The sequence below is a fragment of the Leuresthes tenuis genome, unplaced genomic scaffold (assembly GCF_036924035.1).
Source record: "Leuresthes tenuis unplaced genomic scaffold, fLeuTen1.0.hap1 SCAF_14, whole genome shotgun sequence".
NCBI lineage: Eukaryota > Metazoa > Chordata > Actinopteri > Atheriniformes > Atherinopsidae > Leuresthes > Leuresthes tenuis.
In genome coordinates, this window is record NW_027325368.1 from 9408377 (window position 1) to 9427904 (window position 19528).

The 19528-nt window shown below is 40.5% G+C and overlaps 1 protein-coding gene across 11 annotated transcripts in view; it reads left to right on the top strand.

Annotated features, from left to right (window-relative positions):
• LOC140268457 (receptor-type tyrosine-protein phosphatase F) overlaps positions 1 to 18702 on the top strand; it is a 169753-nt gene extending 151051 nt beyond the window's left edge. For all 11 annotated transcript variants that reach the window (XM_072363323.1, XM_072363322.1, XM_072363326.1 and 8 more), the window contains 9 exons: positions 4413 to 4532; positions 5546 to 5700; positions 7080 to 7365; positions 8289 to 8467; positions 12408 to 12534; positions 13680 to 13805; positions 14889 to 15043; positions 16186 to 16321; positions 16778 to 18702. In XM_072363323.1, the coding sequence (XP_072219424.1) occupies positions 4413 to 4532; positions 5546 to 5700; positions 7080 to 7365; positions 8289 to 8467; positions 12408 to 12534; positions 13680 to 13805; positions 14889 to 15043; positions 16186 to 16321; positions 16778 to 16846 (1353 nt within the window). In that variant the 3' untranslated portion in view covers positions 16847 to 18702. The remainder of the gene's footprint in view (positions 1 to 4412; positions 4533 to 5545; positions 5701 to 7079; positions 7366 to 8288; positions 8468 to 12407; positions 12535 to 13679; positions 13806 to 14888; positions 15044 to 16185; positions 16322 to 16777) is intronic.
• Positions 18703 to 19528: the final 826 nt, after the last annotated feature.

The window sequence follows — 19528 nt, forward strand, 5'->3', positions numbered from 1 at the left end:
CACCCAGTCCTACTTTAAAGCAGGATTTGTCAGCCTGATCAAAGTCACAAGGACTTCAAAGGATACTGTAGTTGTCTGTGGACAGTATCACTTCAAGTTGCTGCACTTCTGCAGCGTCTTCAGCAATTTCCAAACACCTCTGCATGGATTCGGTCTACATATGTTCAAGAAGTATCATTGAGCTTTTTACTGTTACCTATTTCCCCTCCTGTTGTCTGTTTGGCACTTATTGAGGGTAGGGTTACTACTTTACATATGAGAACAACACTCACATACCAGCTATTGAAAGTAAGAATATTTTCAGAGAAATACAGTATGCCCCAGCACGCTGTAATTATTCTTAGATTCTCACAATAATACTAACCTTGTCTTTATTTAGAGACTTCTCAGAGACTTTAGCTCTTGATTGCTGCATATTTATTTTTGTAACACTTCAGCAAGGTTTCACAGAAAGAGTCTCATTTGTGTTGTGCTCTCTCAATTTGGCCCTCTAAAGCCATGGCACGATAATGAATTCCTGAAGTTGGAGCTAAAAAGGATTGTCACCCAAGGATAGTTATGGGCTCCTTAAATACATCCAGGCTAATAAAAGAAAAAAAGAAAAATAAGCACATGGCAGCTTCAGATTCAAAATTGGAATTGGTTTATTTAATTACCATCACAAAATCATGCTCATGAATTCCCTGGAGAAAAAAAAGTCAGCATGAAGCCCTGCCAGTATGAGGTACTTTGTTAGAGTGTGCATACGGCGCCCTAATGAAAGAGTCTCCAGACTAAGAAATGCTGGAAAATGTAAATGAAAAAAGCTCATTTCCAAAATCCTAGACATGGTGATTTTGATAGAGAGCCATTACCTGAAGCTCAGTTCATCTATACTGAGGCTTAAAGAAAGCAATTGTTTTGTCAAAGTAAAAGTCTAAATTGCTTACCATCCTTCAAAACGTATCATCTGTTTTAATTTTGAACTATCACTGCAATCAACCATTTTGGCAGATTATGAGCACACTGCATCTTCTTGGAGCAGAGCTCATTTATTTGTACCTTGGAGAATATCCTCAGCAAAGATGCGTTTGATAAGATGATTTTTATTACGCATTCACTCAATGGCAAGGACACAGGCATCCTCACAAACACCTTCCTATATATTTAGTGTGTCTGAGTGGCAATTTCAGAGCTCTATTTGACAGATAAACAAGTACTCCTGCTTTGATCCCAGAGACACAGCTGCACATACATATATAGGGATTCAAAAAATTGAAATCCCATGATATAAGCAACTTAACAAGATATGAAACAACCTCTGAGCCTATCCCCACCCCCTACACACTCATTTTGGAAAAATGTTAAAAAAAATTTAAATCAATACTACAGAAAGATAAAAAGAAGAGTAAAAAATCGTAAAAAAAAAAAAGCTGGAGGAAGCAGTTTAATTTCCAAACCGACAATTACATGTCTGTTGCATCCTTTAAAAAGCTTTTTCCACAGTAGCATGAGACTGCTAACAGTCTGCCATCAGTGAATTAGACTGATTAAACTGCATCTGCACTGAAAACATTTTTAATGAGTGTAGCAATTCTGAAAAATCAGACTTGAATTGCATCAAACAAATAGTGTTTGCAGGTTGATAATTAATAGAAATGTTTTTATACAATTACCTAACATCACAAAATGTTGCCTGTACATGCAACAGTCATAGATTTTTTTTTTTACAGTCTTTTGTAATACCACACATGGTATTGCTCGATATTAAAGTCCCCAACTAAATCAGTTTCTGTTTTTGACTTTTTTTTTACACAATTTGGCTTACATTAAAAGTAATTTTTTAGGCATTTCTTATGCTACTTTATCATTTCCTGGAAAATATTATGTTGATGACTTATCTTGCACTCTGGGGTTGATATTAATTTTAATAATATACTATTCTCCCATTAAGCACTTCCTCAAACTTTTGTGTCCCTCCCCTATGACCATTAATTAAGAACAAAAGAGATGGAAAAAAAGAACCGTGAGAGCCGATCTCAGAGATCCTCTACACAAAACGATGATGCATTAAAAGCTATGCTAATGGTTTGAAATTATGGAGATTTCAAGTCTCCGAACTGACTGCAGTTTAAGGGATGGGACCATTGTCTTAATGGATGAAAGTGGAATTGGGTTTCATGTTTTCACTGGGAAAATAAATTAGGCTGATGAGTAAATGTTGATTTATGCATTTATCTAGGTTGTACTTGTATTATATATTTATTTTTTCTTTGCTAAGTGATGTCTGTGCTGCTGAGACACATGCAAGCCAAAAAAATGAATACATTTTCTTGTGTCAAAGAATATGAGATATGTGTGGCCTTTGTTAAATTGGTCCAGTATTTCCTTCTGAGACTATGAGACCTGTCAAAATCTGTGCTTACAGTCATTGCTGCGAATGGAATGGGGACTCTGAATCTAAAGTGGGCAGGTCATTGGTCCTTTTTGTTTCTGAAGAGTCTCTGCTGATGCGGAATGGTGGGTGGAGTCTTTTCAGGCCGGTGTAGCTGGTCAATTAGCATAGAGCGAGCTTTTCAGGAGGGTGGTGGCCTCGCTAGCCTGTTTTTACTGGTAATGCTTCACCTGACATAAGTTTAGAGCTCTCCTCTAATTTTAAGGAAAGTAATTTTGTCCACCTGCTGCACATGAATAAACATTAATTATTTGTCTAATTCTCACAAAAAATTCCCTCAGACACATATGGTGAGTGAGTCAACCTTCCGCCACCCAAATGAATTGATGTCCCATGCCAAATAGTGCAGGCAACAGGCAAATTTTAGCTTCCTCTTGCAACTGTCCTCACCTTGGAGTAATACCCAAAAAGGTCGGGTCTTGAAATGAAACCAGTTCTTTCTGTATGTGTAGATAAGAGGTGTACACCCACTGCAAAAGGCCAGGTGACAACATGTGAGAAGCAGAGTTCAAAGCAGAGACAGATGAAACCTGTGGTCTGTGTGTGTGTGTGTGTGTGTGTGTAGGGAGAATATGCCATCTAACCTCAGACAGAGATATTCATTGCTGCAGTGACTGCTAATCCATATGTTTGTGCTTCGAGCAGCTCCCCATCACTCAATTGAGTTTCTCTCAAGGTTTGCCTCTGTGTCTGAATGGGAGCTGTCTCCAGGGGAGGTGAAATGTGAGAGGGTGAATTTTAGCGCATTTTGTTTGTCAGTCTGCACTGGCTCACCGAGACAGGCAAAGAGGTTCCAAATGTCATCGCAGTACTGCAGTATCAATACGATTAGCTTACCCACGGCGCATCTCCTCCTCACAAGCTTTCCAAATCTGTGGCAGTAGTTCTAGTCCCAGCGGTTTTGACATTCATAGGTTTTTATGGGGGTTTTTCTGTCTATTTGGAAAATTAGACCTTCGGTGCATCTTTGAAAAGACTGACTTGTACAAGTGCTTCCTTTTTTCAGTCATGCTTCTCGCCATAGTGCCTTCGAATGACTGAAAATTGGTTCTGCTTCTTGTTAGAGACACATGGTCGGCAGAATGAAAATAAACAGTTTCCAAACAAGAGCGTAATCTTGAAACCATCAACAATGAATCAGCTGAGACCAGAAGCCAGAAGCAAGACCAATTAACCAGCTATGCCAAATGTTTAGATAATAACGTGACTCAGAGCCTCTACGAACTCTGACAACTTGTAGATAGCTATTAAATGTTGTGTTATAAAGGCCATATGAATATCAATTGTGCAGTTGCATGGACTGTTTTTAACTGTTAAGATGCCTTATTACAGCTTTTTGAAAACTAAAGCCAGTCTCACTTCAAGTCAGATTTTCTTTTATGTTCTAGTCTAATTCCACTTGCACCTTGCTAAACCACAAGGAGGAAAGAAAAAAATATAGCCACACTTTCATTTTCGGAGATACAAAGAATAAAGCACCACCGCTTCAGTAAAATCCACCATGAAGTTTGCTCTGTGCACATATGGAGCCAGGTGGCCCAACCTGCTGTTTGTACACGCCAGAGCAGGCGTTTAGACACATTTCCCCCCAACAATGAAGAGGCCAGTCATCACAAATGTGCCAAAAGCACACATGACAAAGGCTGCAAACCACCAGACAATTAACTCATTGAAAACAATCACAGGCTGGTAAATGACAAAGTGGGCTTTTTAATGCTCTTTTGAAGCGTGCTTCAAATGCAGACATGCATGACTGCAAATGTGAAAGCCTGATTCACTTGTGTGCATTTTTCGGTGTTAGAGGAGCTCACTTTGAGTCTTCAGTTTTTAATTAGACAGTGGACAAAGCCTTTGATCTGACCTCTCTAATGTTCCCTCCTTGTTAATCAGTGTGATCCTACAAGCCTCTCACTAGCCTTGTATTGGATGTTCGCAGCAGTTCAGTCCTGACAGTGTGCCCTCTCTCTTGCTCTGCCAGGTGAAGTGTGACCAGTATTGGCCGTCACGAGGAACAGAGACCTACGGGATGATCCAGGTCACCATGTTGGACACTGTGGAGCTGGCCACATACAGCGTCCGCACTTTCGCCCTCTACAAGGTAGGGGGCTGCCTTTTTCATTTACCATACAAAGCGGAACTCTCGTGAATGGCATGTTTCTAGCATCAGTAGGGGGTCATATTTTGAAATGTAATTTCTCATTACTCTGAGGAAAGATAAAGGCTATTACTGCTGGAATCACTTATCCACAGTTGTAATTGTTTTTTTAACTTCCAAGATTTATCTCTTCTTCTCTATGAGGCAGTGAAGGCTTTGCTTTTTTCACTTTGATTCTCATGCTTAGCTGCAATGATGGTTTGTCCTTTATTTCTTTTCCTCCATTTCTTTTTCCATTACTCACTCATTATTGCTAACATTATTATAATCCTTAATTAAATGCAAGTTTCTAGCTGGAGCTATTTCTTGGTTTTTAATCAGGAATGGTGACCATCGCAGAGAAACTGTCGAAGTTCAATTCTAGTTTCGTAATCAACAGAAATACTTACAAAATGATCACAGCTCTAAAAGTATTGTATTATGTTATGCTCTGCAAATTAAGTTAACCAAAAAAACCTTAAAATAGCTACTTTTGTGACAGTTCATTCAGCTCTGTTTTGTTCACATCGTGCCATTTCACAGCAAAAGTCATGTTAGCAAATATGAAAAAAAAGAAAAAGAAATCCAGCGCAGGACAGGATGGTTGGTACACTAACCTCAGATCAGAAGCATGTAGCTTTGGATCCAATGATTGCTTCAGAAAGCTGCAGGGAGAGAAGCAGCGTAGAGTACAGAAAAAAGTTAATGACATGCAATAATGGTATACAGTGTCATGGAGTGTGAGGAAGACGAGAGTAGACAAGACGGGCTCCATTCGTGCTGTTCAAATTTCAACGGCACAATTTCATCTCCTTTTTATAAAAGCTGCATTACCTCTTCTTGCTGTAACAAAATTCGCCCAGCATAAAAAAATCTGTTTGAAAAGCAGCCAATTAAAAATTCCCTGTGTGAGAATATCCCACTAAGCTCAGTCTGACTCTTCTCTACTTAACTGACACACATGATTTTTCCTGCAGAATGGCTCCAGTGAGAAAAGAGAGGTGAGGCAATTCCAGTTCATGGCCTGGCCTGACCACGGGGTGCCTGAGTATCCCACACCCATCCTGGCCTTCCTACGGCGGGTAAAGGCCTGCAATCCTCCAGATGCAGGGCCCATGGTGGTCCACTGCAGGTGGGTGCCTGAGGGAATGAACCGTGCATACTCCCAAACTGTACAGTTAAATCTTTCTTTGAGCAGTTAAGTGTAGCTTTAGCTGATGTGGCTGTGAAAAGTTAACATGAGCAAAGTGTAGTAATGAAGCATAATAACATGCGTATATTAAAATCATTTTTAGATATAACCTATTGAAGACATTGGTGTAATAGGGGTGTGTTATATCCAAAAGTACTGCTAGTACATTGTAAAAAACATCATTTGAAACAGAGATACGAAAATCCAAGTATTACCACTTTCATAATTTCCTCATTCATTTGCCTCACTGATGTTTTACATTGCCAGTCAAGTGTGTTTATACTCAGCTGTGAAAGCGCAAGCAGCCCCACAGATTACTAAGTGTTCTTATTATTGTGTTGGAGACATTTTTTCAAGTTGGCTTCTACTGAATCCACATGAATCCGTGTGGACCTATGAATCAAGTCAGTGGACAATACCTAAACAGTTCAAATGATCGAATAAAGACTTAAAGGCATACAAAGCAGCATATTACTAAAAAGAAAAGAACACATAGCCTCATACCAAAGCAATCCCCCTCAGTCACATCTTATGATCCAGTCAAAGCTTAAGAGTATTTCTCTGTAGGGACTCCCCTGTCGGCTGCTATTTCCACTGTTTCTTCCGATTTTGTTTTGTTTGGGACCTTTTTGGTGCAGAGGGTGTGTCAACATCAGCATGCAGATGTGGAATCCCTGTCACGCCCACACATACATGCTGCATCGGCAGGAAATGGGATTATCCATAAAATGCACAAAGGCAGCATGTTTGCATACATCTATTATGAAACAGTCCGTAAATTACATTTTGTTTATCTGATTTATTGCTTTGTTCGGTGACTGAGAGCACTTCTTCAAATGCTGTGATAGTTACGCTGTAATCATTTGCAACTACAACCTCTGAATTTCTGATCTCCCACTAGGAAAAATCAGAAAACACTACAAAAAAGCCAAATCCTTGTTGGTAACTCCAGTAAGCTTTCCCGAGTAAATATCTTACACAGTGAACACAAAAGCTTTTTTGGATTTTCCGATGTTGATGTCAAAAATGACAAGATTTCCAAATTTTGACCTCAATTTCAAAGGTACATCGAATACAGAATTTCTCTTTAGTGAAAGAAAGGAAGGGCCAAGTTTGAAATGTTCAATTTTAAAACAGTAACCGATTGATTGACATTTAATATTCAGTTTTCAGCTGCCAAGAGAACATATTGTAGTTGAAAAATTTACGTCACAACACTGTTTCAGTTATTGATCTCAGTAGGTCTTTAACCACACTGAAATTTATATTTTCTCAAAAAGTGAAGTGTAACTATTTTCTTTCCTCGCTCTTTCCATCAGTGCGGGCGTGGGCAGGACTGGCTGCTTCATTGTGATCGATGCCATGTTGGAGCGCATGAAGCACGAGAAGTCTGTGGACATCTATGGCCATGTGACATGCATGCGCGCCCAGAGAAACTACATGGTTCAGACCGAGGACCAGTACATCTTCATCCATGAAGCCCTACTGGAGGCCGCCACCTGTGGCAACACCGAGGTGCCAGCGCGCAACCTTTACGCCCACATCCAGAAACTCACCCAGCCCCCGTCTGGCGAGACAGTCACCGCTATGGAACTGGAGTTCAAGGTGACTGAAGCAAACTCGAATGCTACTTATTGCTTTGCATCATTTTTACTTATGCTTCCCATTATTCTGATGAAAACAGATTTGAGTTGTACAACAGATAGCAGCTGCAGACTCCGTCCAGACTGACACATGTCAGTGTCATAAATAATTAATTCAACAAATCAGCTGATGCACAGGAGTTTCTCTCAGTGACATTGGTGCTGAGACATCACAGCACCGTGCGCAGCAGCATCAGCACATACAGACACACACGTTTCAGGGACAAATGGCCCAGAACAAACTCACACAAACACACCTACACATTGACAATTACAAAATGACTGACATACACAGCTTGTTTTCAAGGTCGCCGTCACATGTGCACACACCCTTTTTGTAAATAGCCATCAACTGTGCTGTTATTGCACACTTTCCTCCCAGCGCGGCTCTGCCATTAGGCCCTCTTATAACCATGATCCATTCTGTTTGAAGTGATAATAGCATCTACACTCCTGCCAACAACGAAGAATGAAAGACTGAGAGAATGATTGTGGCGTGCGTGCAGACCAGAGTCTCTATTGCCACACAGTCTGGCCACAACACACACACAAATTCTTCTGCAGTACCATTCCTGTCCATACACACTCCTGTGCTGTCCATCTGTGCTTTGCCCACTGCCAGCACTGAGCTTGTGACGCCCACAGTCCTCCATGCAAGCTCTGGGACGTAATGGGAAAAACTTGTCTGCACTTAGTTCAACTCATCAGTAGATTTCTACAATATGGACCCTTTTCTGGTTTGAACTTCATATTCGTCACGACAGGACAACACTTCCCTAACAACAAGACTTGTCAGGGAAGTGTTTCAGGCTCCCTTGCTGCTTACTTCAGGCCACTTGTGTTTATTTATCTCTGTCTGGCTTCTCTCCACATTCTAATAAACAGAGACTGGCCAACTCTAAAGCCCACACGTCACGGTTCATCAGCGCCAACTTGCCCTGCAACAAATTCAAGAACCGGCTGGTCAACATCATGCCTTTTGAGTCGACTCGTGTCTGCCTGCAGCCCATCCGTGGTGTCGAGGGCTCCGACTACATCAACGCCAGCTGCATTGACGGCTACAGGTCAGCAAACGGCTTCATTTTTTAAGATTCTGAAGGACTTTGAAGATAAAGAGCTGAGTGTGGCGTTACTCTGTGTTTTTCTTTTTAAAAAAAAAAACAAGAAAAGACTGAAAACCCCAGTGCATTAAACAGCTGGAAAATGGGTGATTTTTTTCAGTCACTGTGGGTATAACCATGTTTGAGTGCATGTCTACGCATGTATACCAGGTACTGGACAAGTGTGTGCCGTATTTGAAAAGACATACAGTGTTGTGCAAATTTCAAATGTTTCAAATTGTAATTCAAAGCCCAGTATATCCTACGGTTCAGTACTTTCTTCAGATGTGTTGCAATTAGCCTTAGGTATGGGTACAGTTTGAGCCTTTTTAGTGAACCTATAGGACACAAAAAAAAATCAGGCTGTGGCTACAGAGGCAGTATTTGTTATTATGAATATTTCATTGCTTTCTGGCTGTCTGGTCATTAACAAAGTACACAGAACACCAGCCTTCCCCTTTATGATTGCTGTGTGTCCACAACCATTTTGTGGTAACAGTAGATTAACAATTGATGCTGTTTAGGCCTGGTGGAGGATCACAAGAACAGTTTCTGCTGATGAGTCATATACTTCAGGCAGACATTGACTGAGGAGGACTTGCAACCAAATATTAAATACAGTGACTTTGATAAATTGTATGTTAACCTTTTAACCAGTTTGACTCTGCCTCTAAACACAAGAGTTTTCAGCACTATGCAGCTTCACAACCCAAACTGCACCACTCTCCTGATGCGTTCCTGACTTCACTGAATGAAACAGTGTTCTCTGGCATCAAAGATTGTCACCAGAGTGAAAAATGCAATAGGTATTCACAGTGGACTAGATAAAACTGGATGGGAGGGGATTGAAGATGAGGCCGCAGTGGGCAGTATCCAGTTGCAAGAATTACTCCCGGATCTGTCAATGTGGCTTTCGTTCACTGAGCCACTGCTGCCTTTATACTGAAGCAACTGCATGTCCCTGTGTGCTCTGTGAGTCCAAATTGCTTCCTAGAGGGAAGAAGATGAAAAGGCAGCTCTCTGTTTTATATCTTTATAAGTGTGGGGAGTGACAGACAGAGCTGACTCTTCTGTGGTTTAAGTGGAGGGATGGATTTAGTGAGCGTGAAATGCCATTTAGTCCATATGGGGTTCTGCTCGGTATTGGTCTGTGACAGAGACGACACCTCCACTCCCAACTCCCCCTTCCTGCATCCTGTTGTTAATGAGAAGGTGCTCCACAGAGGCTTACTCTCCATTGTTGCCGTGTAAATAGCATAATTGCAGCAAGAGAGAATTGTAATGAAGAGTGTTTTCTTAACCCCACCCCCGCTCGTGCTTTTTTTCTCCGCTCCTACTTGTTCACTTTCTCTCTTTTTTCTTCCTGCTACTTCTTGTTTCACCTCCTCTTCCCTCCTCATTCTGTCTCCTTTGCTCTTCTCCCACTAACCCTTTCTCCTCCCATCTTTTCTTCTCACTCACCATCCATATTTTTCATCCAAACATCATAGCAGAGACCGACATTTGGGTGGGGACCTGTTGTGTGCACCAGCAGCACTGTGTAATTAAGCTGCTTTTAAAACACAGGCATAAATAAAAACTAAACAGGGGCCTCAAGTGCCCTTCACCCCAGCTCCTTCAAGAAAAGCCAATAATATGCTAAGCTAATGAGAGTCGAACCATTGATTCCAACTACGCTATGAGGGGCGCGAGCCTTGGCTATGCTCTGATGCAGGCTGGAGTTTTAACGTTGTAATGAGGGTGAAATGAAACACCATGTCCTGAAGCACTGCAGTCATGTGGGATGAGGCAGAGAGTGCTTTGTGCTGTTTGGCAGCGTGCTCATTGGGACACTGCGTGCAGAGAAGTCAGTATTGTGTGATATGGTTTGAATTGTTTTTATTTTGGCAAGGAAACATTTTATTTGGTTAGAGGAGTCCACCCTATCAATTTGAAATTTAGCATTCATCCTCTGCATTTCTTTTCCCCGCCATCCGTCTTCTTCCCATCTGCTATTAACTTCCCTTTTCCTGCATTTCCATCCTTTCTTCTCCTCTCAATCTCAGCGCTGAGTTTTGTGTTGCACTCTGATGGCCAGCTGGAAAGAGCAGTGCTCACTCTTTTCATCTCCTCTCCACATCCTCTCTGTGCTTTGTAGATCTCTGCTCTATAGCTGGCTTTTTTCTTTTCCCATTCTCATCCTCTTAATTTGATTCCTTATTCTCTTGCCTCCCTCTCCTCATATGTCTTCTCCTCTCCTTTCCTCTCCACCAATCTGTTGTTTCTGTATTCGTACGAGCGAGGCCCTGAGCATATTCTAATCTCCCGGTTCCACATTAGTGCCTTGCCTGCAGTACCTTCATTAGTTGTTCAGTCATAGCTCAGTGTGTGACCGGATGTGTGAGTGTGAGCAGCAGCATTTCAGAATGTACTGTGCTCGCAAAACTGTTGCTCATATAAATGCATACACCTAGATGCAAGTTAACATGTGCTGCAAACATGTGAGTGTGTGTCTTTGTGCAATTATGCATGCATTTGTGTGTTGTGTTACTCAGCTTCCTCTTTGTCAGACAGCGCGCTGCTACCACCTGCTGTTTGATAAAAGAACTGCTCAGTGCAGCCAAAGTCACGTAGGACACCAGCACCGCTCTGGCACGTCAGTGGATGAGCTCATCGCTAGTTTCGTGAGCATATCAACTGCTCTCCCTCTCCAATTCTGTATTGTGTTACAGAGAGGAAGGAGAAAGACAGATTAGATCCATATAAGCTTGAATTGCCCAAGGATTAAGATAGTTGATTAATTATTTACTTTGGACATGAAATGTACAGAAAAGGTCTTGTCAATGTCATACTTTCAGTATATACAAAGAGTACAAAAGCAGCATGACTCAACAAACCCACCTGTCTGCTTTAGGGCAAGATGGTTTTTAAGGGGTTTTATTACCCTTACTTTAGAGCAGGTTACTGTATGTTTCAGTTTATGAACTGTGCATAAGTCTCGAGACACAATCTTGGGTTCTTTTATGTGAAGACAACACTGGTTCATCCGTTGAGTGATATATCTTTTTATGCTTTAATAATATATAAGTAAACGTCTTAACTTTTTTTTTCTGAGGAATACAAGGACAATGTCAAAAGAAAAAATGTTAAAATCATAAGCTGAACTTTTCGGTCTGTCAGACCTTCATCAGATATGTAAGCTCAGAACATTTTCATGTCTGCTTACATCAATACGCTCACATCCACTTAACCAATCAGAGAACTAGTCTTAAATTCACAACATATCATAAAGTCAAGGAAACGACTTTAATCTTACATTAAGAAGGTTCTAATAAGAAATTAAAGATGGAAATTTATTGGAAAAAAAAAAGGAAAAGAAGTCAATGTAGAGTATTCCCAGAAATCCCACCAAAGACCTTGAAAAGCTGAGGTTCTTATACAGTGATATTTCTGTCAATCTGGACAAACATCCAGAGCATCTCTTTACTGCTGTATATGATCCCAAAGAATAATTTGATGAGGTCACTGCTGGCACAATACTAATGTGATACGATGAAATTTGATTCAACATTGCAGACTGAAACAGTAGTTTCTTGCCAAAAAAATAAGAACTGTTATTTTTTTCACATGAATTAAATAACAGAGAATGTCAGCATGTGTAACACCTGTTTTCTTGGAATACTAACCCCTCCACACCAGCTCAGGGATTTGTTATTTTTTCTTGTCCTGCAGTCAGTGATGGCCCTCACATGCTGTTGTAAAACAACAAGTTTTGAGTGTGCATTAAAATAGCAGCATTTTCTAAAAATTCTGTGTACTATAGTTATTACTTTGACATTAATACCCATTATAGAAGCACCATAAAGCTTATTTTAACTACATATAAGGTTAAATGTCTGCCTCCTGCGTTCGTTTTTATTTTCAGACAGCAGAAAGCTTACCTGGCCACACAGGGCCCCCTGGCTGAGACCACCGAGGACTTCTGGAGGATGCTGTGGGAGCACAACTCCACCATTGTTGTCATGCTGACCAAGCTACGAGAGATGGGCCGGGTAATACACAAACACATACTGAACACAAAAGATTGGGCACCTGTAAGGTCTTTGGACCATTTCAGGGGATGATAATAATCTTTATATGCTGGCTTGGTCCAGCTAAGCTGCTGCACCACGCTGCTCAAATGTTAATTCATTCCAAACCTGAACAATGACCCCAGTTGAAAGCCCCTTATCACTGTGGCTAGAATGCACCTGGGTTCAATGCTGCATTCCAAGCATACTGATAATTCTCATACTGCATGAGTGCATTACATCATATTTCAAATGGGATCTGTTGTGGTCACATGTTCTTAAGTCTTTATTCCTCCACCACTTTTAAGGTTTTGAGATTCTGCAAAGTTTTGATTTATGTTTTTGAGCGTGTTTACCAAATGTGGGAGGAAAGCTGTGATATATTTTCAAAGCCACAGCTACAGGAGACAGACAGCTCATCTTTGGATAAAAACGATAGATGTGAAGAAACATCTGACAAACAATTGGATTCTCTTCTAGTGATTCTCTTATCATTCCAGCTGGAGCCTCTCTACCATGTTAAAACCATCTTTGATTTTTGTCTCCTTGGATGGGATAATTTTCAGTTTTGATGCAAAGCAAAAATGAGTTGGCTGTTGGCTCCGGCCTCATATTTAAGTAACCGATATGAGAGTGGTAATAAAAGCTGCATCTGACATTCAGAAAGAGGCCAATTCTCCTTTGATGAAAAAAAAATCCTAACTAATTTTCCTACCATAACATCTTCCTCGGTTACGCAGTTTTTGGTGATACTGATCGCTCTGATCCAGTGTAGAGCTTTATGACTGTGTCAGCCATTAGCAGAGCTGATGGGGAAAAAAGACCCTCATGCACATCATCGCCGTACTTAAGAGCACACTATGTAAAAACAACAAACTATGTAAATATTTTGTCACATAAGATGAAACATATAATATTTCAAAACCACAGATTAGTCTGTTGGGATTCTCTTTTGTAAGCAGAGACACTCTGATGACTCAGAATGATTAATAACGTTCAGTAACCCACACTAAAAACAATTCTCCACTCGTACCACAGGTACTCATTATGTGAAAGTCATTTCTTTTCCCTGAATGTGTTTGGAAATAGATTCTGCTGAAAAAGACTGCCTCCCTTTTCTTTTGCAGGAGAAGTGCCATCAGTACTGGCCAGCAGAGCGTTCAGCCAGGTACCAGTACTTTGTGGTGGATCCAATGGCTGAGTACAACATGCCTCAGTACATCCTCAGAGAGTTCAAAGTCACAGACGCCAGGGTATGTTGGTTCGCCCATAGTGTGAAAATCTGAGGATATTGCCCTTCTGCTTGTGTTTTCTGTGCCCTCGAAAATGACTGCGTGTGAGTCTAGATGATGAGGATTGACTGAAATTAACACAAATACAATTAAACAAACCCAAATCCACCTTAATTTTAGGTTTCCATACAAATACTGACAGTCTCGCCAAGTGTTAAGAATTATTACGACTGTGATTTCAAGGTAGAGGTGATCAGAACACGTCCCGTGTTATTTTCCCTGACAAGCTGACATCTAGTGAATGCACCATCAAACATGTTTACCCAGATTTAGAAACAGTACGCTCGCTCTGTAGATTGTGTGTGTTTGTGTGCCTGTGGATGTATGTTTCAGTATTGCTGTGAAAATACATAAAAAGCATAGCCTTCAGCCCCTGAAGCCTGTACTGGAACTCCCTGTGATGCAGTAGTTTCAATGAGCTAAAAATATACTTTACTGTCATCTGAAGGCTCACACCACAGCAACACTCTAATCCCACATCCACTCTTTCTTTTAAATATGCGTGTGTCTCTGTGGGTTTGTTCTTCTCTGCAGTTTTGGGGTCTGAATCTGTTAAATGTATGTTTTTGCTTTGTGAACATGGTTTAAGGCTCCTGTGCACACACAGGGCAGCCTAACTCTATTAGACCACATGAAGAAAGGTCAAACAGATGATTGACTAAGTGTGCACTGATATATTTAGAAATGCACCCCGAGTTTGCTCACAAATTTGATTTATACCCTCTAACACCAGAGTCCTGTTAAATTTTTGCATTCTTGTCAAGTATTTGTGCTGCAGCGGCGCTGGTTTTGTCTCCCATCCTGGTTGTCAGCTTTTTTTATATCACATCCCATTTGGAAATTAGATTATCAGACAAGCAACAAGGTCATTTGCACTTACAGACCCGAACTTCAGAGCCTCCGCTGTCGTGGTTTTGGTTGAGTAAGAATTGAACAGCATGGAAAAAAATCTGTGGAGCGGAACCCACAGATTACAGCAGCGTTATCAGATGATAGAGTTGGTTTCTTAAATGTTCTGAAAATCCTTTTTCTGCTGTCCCTCAGGATGGGCAATCCAGAACAATCCGCCAGTTCCAGTTCACTGACTGGCCTGAACAAGGCGTGCCAAAAACTGGAGAAGGCTTCATTGATTTCATTGGACAAGTGCACAAAACTAAGGAGCAGTTTGGACAAGATGGACCAATCACTGTACACTGCAGGTAAAGAATAATACTTTATTTTAACTTGAAAATAAAGTATTATCAAGTATTGTAAGACAGTTCTCTTTTGCTTTAGATATGCTCTGAAATCTTTTAAGTCCTGTTTAAATGCGCAAATGATAGATTAAAGGATTAAACTAATGCCCTGATTTACATAAATTGACCATAGACAAAAAAGAGGTGATAAAAGAAACATAATTTGTAACCTGCTGGTCTCAAAGAGAGCATGATATGAGAGCAACATAGCCCAAAATTGAGAAATTGGGAAAATGTTTTTAGTAGTAATGCTTTTAGAGTAATGGACACCACATTTTTAGCGCTGTAGTTTCCAGGATGCAAATAAGAGGTGAGAGGAACAACCCCCTCAAGATCATTTGGAGCAAAAATGTTATGACAACATGCAGACATGTAAAATATAGAACTTTTGGCAGTTAGGCTCAGATGATGAACAATATCATGTGAGCAAGGGTCCTGCATGAAGGGAAGAGATACTGTGGGGACAGAACCGGAGTCAAGATGCCAGTGGTGGTGGAGATGGTGGAAAAAACAAGAAGAAGAGGAAATGAGAAGGAAGAACAGCAGTCTGAAAAAGCAGATTTACAATGAACTTTACTGAATAGGGACTGTGAGATTTTTTGGCTCAGAGAAAGCATGAAGAGAGATTACTGGACGAGATGAGAGGTGATGAGCAGAGAAAAAGAGGCCAGACTTCTTATGACAGCGTGGGAAAATGGACAAGATGAAGACAATAGACCAAAAATGAACATGAGGGAGCAGACCTTTCAAACTGAACTTGCTCTTAAGTTTTGTTAAGTCATTAATGGTCACCTAATAGTTCATCGATATAGAATCTCCCAAACTGATCTCTTGTATATCCATCATCATCTACAGTATATTCTTCTACTTAGAATTCTTTAAGATTCTTTATTTGTATTAATGTGCTCCTCCTCTTCTTAGAATTTTGTCCTTTATTGCGAAGTGTTATTATTTTATCTCTGGTGTCTCACCTCAAGAATTCAGTAAACAAAAAGTAATAACATCATGATGAACAAAAGTGAACTTTCCAGACACTCCCTTCTTCATCAGTGAGATTTTATCTTGCGATAGACGTGATAATGAGTGTTTGTGTGTGTTTTTTACAGTGCCGGGGTAGGCAGGACTGGAGTCTTCATCACCCTCAGCATCGTGCTGGAGAGGATGAGGTATGAAGGTGTGGTCGACCTCTTCCAGACAGTGAAGACGCTCCGCACCCAGCGGCCTGCCATGGTGCAGACCGAGGTAAGGACATAATGATGAGGCTGTTGTTCACACTTCACATCTCACCGAGACAAGATGCCGCTTGAGAGTCGTTATGATTTACACTTGTGATTTCAGCTTCATGTTACCTTAAGTGTCCTTGTAAGGAGGGCTCCACAAAAACAAAGAGCTTGAAAAAATCCCTCTGTCATAGTAGTTTTAGAGGTGCATCAGTAATGCCGCAACAAACTCATCTTGCGCCATCGCAGCTTTTCAGATTTTTGTCAAATAAAAAACTGCCATAACTTTTAGCAGTGCGTCTAAGTACTTAAGCTACTTCTAAGTAATCAAGTAGAGTCACTTGGACACATGCTTCTGGTAATTTAATTCCTCTACAATACTGGTCAGAGCGGCACATAGCAATAGCAAAGTATTAGATAAGTCAGAGGGGAATTAGAGGGGATGAAGACTTTCTCACTGCCTTCCTCTTGTCTTTAGGACCAGTACCAGCTGTGCTACAGGGCAGCACTGGAGTACCTGGGGAGCTTTGACCACTATGCAACGTAACCACTCCCAGCGAGCAGGATCCTCGGTCAGACCTCTCAGGAGTGTGCCAAGTGTCCCATGTCAGCCACCATCCACTCACTTGACCCCTAAAACCTGACCCCCTTGCAGCTACCGGAGGGGTGAAGAAAGGGACGAGCTTGCAAACCCGTTTAGGGTTTTAACCAATCACAGAGACATACGCCGAGTTAACCAACCACCTGAGATTTTGCTTTAAAGATGATACCAGAAACATTACAATGACTATGACAAACATGACAACTCTTGTACAGATCCGACAGCGCAGACCGGCAGCTCGCCTCTCTGCTCTGTCGAAGCCAAACCTTCCTGATTGTCAAAGGCTACTGGTAGCACTAAGAGAGGATTCTCTGTTTTCTTTTTTCTGTTAATTTTATTGTCGATATTATGATTCATTTTGTCAAATGTTATTATTTAGTACTTTTTACGTTTCTTTTAATAATCATTTTAATATCAGACATTTCTTCTGTCCTACACTGCTCATCTTCGGGCATGCATTATTTTCATAATCATTTTTAGGGTACTTTTAGCGGAGAGGACATGTATTTTTAACATGTTCCTAGGTACTAATACAGGAGGACCACTGTTCCGTGAGCTGCTGTCAGATTTCTTTTGTCATATGATATATTTTTTTTATTCATTTTATGTGTCATAAAAGTGGTCTCTGGTCATATTCAGTTCAATAACTCGAATTGCCTTTTCACTTGCCGTTACCAAGTTTTGAAGGGGAATCACCTTTCAGAATATTGATTTCAGAGCACAGACTTGCTATTGTTGTCCCTCTGCTAATGGGGTAGCTAGCTAAAACACAAGTGAATTACCTAACAAGTATCTAAACAAAATCAGAGATAAATAGAAATGAGAAGCACATTATTTGTTTTTTTTTTCTCGTTGCTTTGTTTTGTTTAGTTCCTTTATGTTTTCTATTCAGAAGCCTATGGCATTGAGGCCTTCATGCTCCACAGCGGAGAACTTAATCTGAAGAAAACAGACTTGTACACCTAAAGGGTAGATGACAGAAAATAAACTCCCGATCTCTGAATAAAGATGCTCTTTGAGTCCCTCCCATCTCCCTGCTTGCCATTCGCCTAATCGGTTTGCTGGAGTGGAATGACTACGCGGACCGGAAAGACGTGGAAGTTGTTCATATGGGCAGTGGAGAAGAGCCATCAACGCCGGTACCTGTACAGAATCAACCATTCCTACCAGAGGGACAGAGACTCAGCCCTTCGGACTGAATCCTGATATTATTTTATACAGAAATAGACCTATAAATATATATATAATTATGACTGATTATATATATGTATGATTACACATAGATATATACACAGCTTCAAAAATATATTATTAAAAAGGATTAATTCTGCTGATCTACCTAGAGACACTGCAGAGAGCCTGCTGTCCTAGAGTGTGTATTAATGGAAACATCGTTGTATCTACTGTACTACCATAGTAACTTCAACAGCTGGTGTTCTGTCTGAATGAGGAAAAACAGCACAAACCCCCCCTTTCACCACCCTATCCATTAAAATGAACTATTCGCTCAGCAAGCACACATCTTCTCTCACACGAACCACAGATGGGGAGCGTCTGATCTGAGAGAGGCCTAAGCGTTGTGACAGTGGGAGGAAGGGACGGGGGGACTTAAAACGCTGGCAAAAAACTAAAATGTTCATTTTTACCTTGTGAATGCTTAGTGCTGTAGGGGTTCAATCTGTTGTACACACAGTCTGTTTTCTATCTGTTGATAAAGATCTGGAATTTAAAAAGAACCTGTTGTTGAAAAAAAAAAAAAACGTTGATGTTAATAAAGTTAAATAATTGGGTTTTTGTATGAAGACTGACTTGTGGCACTTTGTTTCTTTGTATTTTTTGCTAACTGAATGGTTGAATTCTTCACTCTTAAAGCATAAATGTTTCATTCCACAGGTTTACTCTTACTTTTCAGGACACCACGGAACTCTGTCTGCTTTATCTCCTTCTCCTATCTTTCTATCTAAAAGCAAATGTTTTCTTATTTCACCCAAAACTGTTTCCTTTTGCCATTTCCAGGAGCCGCTTTTACAGATTTTGAAATGGTTTGTCTTTTTAAGTGTTTAAGACAGGCATGTAATAGAGAATTCTGAGAGAATCCACTCTATCCAATTTTTTTTGAAAGCCACAAATAAACAGTCCACTTTTGGAAAAATGCACTATTATTTCCCCCAAAAATCGAAATGATCTTAACTCAAACCCTCTTTGTGACTTTTTACAGAACTTTCAATCACAACTCACAGCCGACTATACCACAGTCTTTTGTTGTGGTGATGTTGGGTTTGTCCTTTCTTAAGAAAAAATATCTGGTTACTTCACGTTAGAGACAACTTCGTTTGTGTTTCTGTCTTCGCTCTTGTCCCTGATTTGGAGAGGATGGGGTTCCCCTGGACAAAAAGAACTGATGTCAGCTTTTATGCCTCAATCAGAACTGGACAGTTTAAAAATCAGAATCTAATATTTTTTTTAATTGCTTGAGTTTGTTAACATGGAGATACCAAACCACCACAACACCAGCTCTGAAATAGTTCCTGTGTACAGATGGTTTTTATCATCTGTGAAATATGGAGATCTTCTTGACAAAAATCATCCTTTTTTTTGCAGGGCCTTCAGCTTCAAGTTGTCATCAAC